Source organism: Coptis chinensis, chromosome 8 (assembly GCF_015680905.1).
Source record: "Coptis chinensis isolate HL-2020 chromosome 8, ASM1568090v1, whole genome shotgun sequence".
In the NCBI taxonomy this organism is placed as follows: Eukaryota; Viridiplantae; Streptophyta; class Magnoliopsida; order Ranunculales; family Ranunculaceae; genus Coptis; species Coptis chinensis.
In genome coordinates, this window is record NC_141463.1 from 54282057 (window position 1) to 54285359 (window position 3303).

Here is a 3303-nt window from a genome sequence, read left to right on the forward strand (position 1 = left end):
AGCTTTAGGTAAAGGGCCAATAATGTATAAGCCCCATTTGGCAAAGGGCCATGGGCTAACACTACTACAGAATGACACTTATACCACTGTTTTTAAGTGTGGTATAAATATATTTACCACTGTTATACAACCGTGACAATAGGTGGTGTGGTATATAATAATAGCAAAACTGTGGTATATATGTTTAACGGATACCACGGTTTTTCAAAGAACCGTGGTTTGTAATGCCCATTATATACCACGGTTGTCAACATAACCGTGGCATATAAGCTATTGAAACCGTGGTTTATATTAGTGTACATGTTATAATACCGTGGTATATAGTTATACTAAACACTACGGTTTATGCCAAACCATGGTATATATATATATATATAATAATGCTAGTAACAGTCTTCCACTTAAAAACCAAACCTACATAACAAAATTTACACAGCCTGCCTACATACAACATTTCCACCTTCCCAACAAATTCCAAAATGTACAATAAACTATCAAACATTGCAAAAAAAGATAATAATAATAATAATAAAAAAAAAACTTCCATTAATTTTTTGAGTGCACTAAGAAAACAAACTTCAAATTCCTTTTCATAAATTAAAAAGGTAAGACTCATAAATTAAACTGGAGGGGTCCGAACATAGCTAAAACTCATCCTCATTCGCCCGGAAACACCCCATTTTCCCCGGATGAACCCAATAATATCGAGTCGAACACCGTCAAGTTCATCTTGCGTGTATGTCTCCTTCAGTTCTAAATTTGTTATCTGGATGAGTCAAAGCACAACATGTGGAGTTACTATATAAGAATAAGGCGAAGTCGTTGAGCCAAATAAAGTGTTTGTCAAAACTTTCGAATACCTTATTTTCAAATGATCGAGTTGAACAAGCTTCTACTATTTCCCTCATAAACTTCATTGTATAATACCCACACTCTGTGCCACCTGGTTGATATGGGCCCTAACATATAGACTCACAACATATGTAAACATATACTTTTCAAAGAAAAAGACAATAATGTGTTGGATTTGTTTACCTTGATCTTGTCCCACTTCAGCGGAACTCGTTTCCCATCAACCCTTTGCAATATGAAGACCGCACTTCACAATAAGATAAATGCAAAATATTTAATTCACAAGGTTTAGAGACAACCAATAGAAACTAAGCTACGTTCTATTAAGCGAAACATGATTCACTCCCACATAGTTTATACTATCTTTCTCCTCAACAAAAGCTACAAAACCGATTATCAAGTAAGTAGACCTTATTGGTGGATGTTCTGTTATAATTTGAGCATCAGGGACCTGAGATGTTGCCCTAAGAAAGTGAGCCAAAGGCTGACCATATGTGTGTGGAAACGCCCCGCTACCGATCTTTGTCGCGCACCGGATGGGTCAAGAATAGTGGTTGCATCACCCAATTCAACCCCGATTGTAGTTCCCTGCATTAATGGAAAAAGTAAAATATTAGCGGACATCACTTGATTTACAATGGAAACAAGTAACAATTTAATAATCTAATCAAACGAATATAGATGATCTACCACCAATGCTCCACTAGTTTATGAACCCAAATTCAATTCCACTAGTCCCGTGTTCACCTCACCCCCCATGATTTTGAGTTGATCTCGCTAATATTAAAACATGATTTTGAGTTGAAAAAGCATTAGTTTACAAAATGCTTACAAATCTTGCGCACCTAAAATTGGCTTAAGATCGACAGCTTAAATTCTTCTTGGGCGCTCGCAATTCTTGTAAGGACCAATAACTTAACCATAACAAAGAAGCAATTAGACCATTCTCAAATCAAGAAGAGTGACAAGAAGATCTAAACCACTTGATAAGGGAAAAAAAAATATCGATCGAGAGAAAAGTCGAGAGCTACGACGTCAATGGTTAGAGAACTGATAAAAAGTAAACAAATATAAAAAATCCAAGAACCCCCACTCCCCTTAAAAACAGTCGTTCGATCCCAGAAAATAGTTTTATGGACAATGGGCCATCGTGTTTGAACGATGACAATCTCATTATTTTATTCAAGATTATTAGTGATCTAACTTCACAGGTTGATCTAACTTCACAGGTCGTACGCACCCTTTCAACCCTCAAGGTATTTTAGTGAGTAAGGAGCAAGAGAGAGAGAGAGCTAACCTCATACTTTGGTAGTTGGCGACTTGGTGGTGAGCTGCTGAAGGAGCTCTTCTCGGGGTTTTTTTTTTGGGTAAAGTTCTCGACTTCTCGCCTTCTTGGGGGTTTTTTTTTTTAATTTTTTTCCGAACAAAAGTGACAAAACCAAAGAGAAGAAAGTTTAAAATGCGATTTTTTCAAAATATCGCGATATATACGGTTTTTACGTTTAAATCGCGTTTCAAATGTTTTAAACGCGATATTTTGAAAAACACGGGTTCAAAACGCATACAAGACGCCTTGGCAATTTAACGGGGTTTTAAACGCGTTTTATTCAAAAAAACGGCATACTTGGTGACAATTGACTGCAATCATACCGCCTTGTAGAAACCTTCCGTCCATCAGTCACATTTTTGCCGTAGATTGATGGGTGCCCATCCTTACGGAAGTTTGTTAATCTTGTCACATTCAACAGTATCACTGGTACCTTCATTTTATGAATAAAAACCTCATCATCCCTACTCAAACTCCTCTTCCTCTGATATGCAGGGCTTCGGCTCCTAAAAGGACTGCCACTCCTGAACATGGAGAACTTCCGAAAAAGGTTTTGGGTTTTTGAGTGCTAGGAATTTTTTTTAGGGTCGGCGGAAGAAAAAAGAAGAAAGGTTTTGGTTTTTTAAATCGCGGGGCTATTTTTCGGTTTATGGCCAGTTTCTTGGGCAGTTTTTTTCTCCCCCTTTATGTAATCGTGGGGTATAATTCTTTTTTTCTCTTCTTATTTCCCAGTGATTAATTTTTTCCTCTCCTGATTTAGCGTGAGTAAAGTGGGTACTTAAAATTTGCCTACGTGGACACCCTTAGAGAAGAGGAAAAGGGACTGCTATTATATATATATAAAGATAAAAAAGTCATAAACCACGGTAGAAAGTGAAAAATTTATATACCACTGTTTATGTTTAAGGTAGTGGGGATGTGGAGTACTCTCACGCTGAAAAAAAAACTAACCATGGTATATGGCCCAACTTATCCCACGGTTTTCATGTAACTGTGGCATATACTAGTAAACAATGACCAAAGAAATTTCCGCCGTGGTATATAAATATTTCCCACGGTTTTTGGAAGAACCGTAGTATAAACGTTCTTATTGACCGTGGTATATGTGTCATTCTGTAGTAGTG

At 37.1% G+C, this 3303-nt stretch overlaps 1 protein-coding gene across 1 annotated transcript; it reads right to left on the reverse strand.

Annotated features, from left to right (window-relative positions):
* Window positions 1–619: 619 nt before the first annotated feature.
* On the reverse strand, window positions 620–2618 carry LOC147481962 (uncharacterized). Its single transcript, XM_086579141.1, has 5 exons — window positions 2517–2618; window positions 1263–1372; window positions 1036–1099; window positions 861–959; window positions 620–766 (listed from the first exon to the last, which is right to left on the reverse strand). Exons 1-5 carry the CDS (start codon window positions 2616–2618, stop codon window positions 620–622), a joined length of 522 nt encoding a protein of 173 aa, XP_086435267.1.
* Window positions 2619–3303: the final 685 nt, after the last annotated feature.

Bases quoted from the DNA above. Each gene is read 5' to 3' on its own strand.
- LOC147481962 (XM_086579141.1), bottom strand. From the start codon at position 2,618: ATGAAGGTACCAGTGATACTGTTGAATGTGACAAGATTAACAAACTTC. The intron at 960-1,035 runs GTAAACAAATCC...TCTATATGTTAG, and splicing joins TGAAGTGGGACAAGATCAAG to GGCCCATATCAACCAGGTGG. The intron at 767-860 runs GTATTCGAAAGT...TGACTCATCCAG, and splicing joins CTCGATCATTTGAAAATAAG to ATAACAAATTTAGAACTGAA.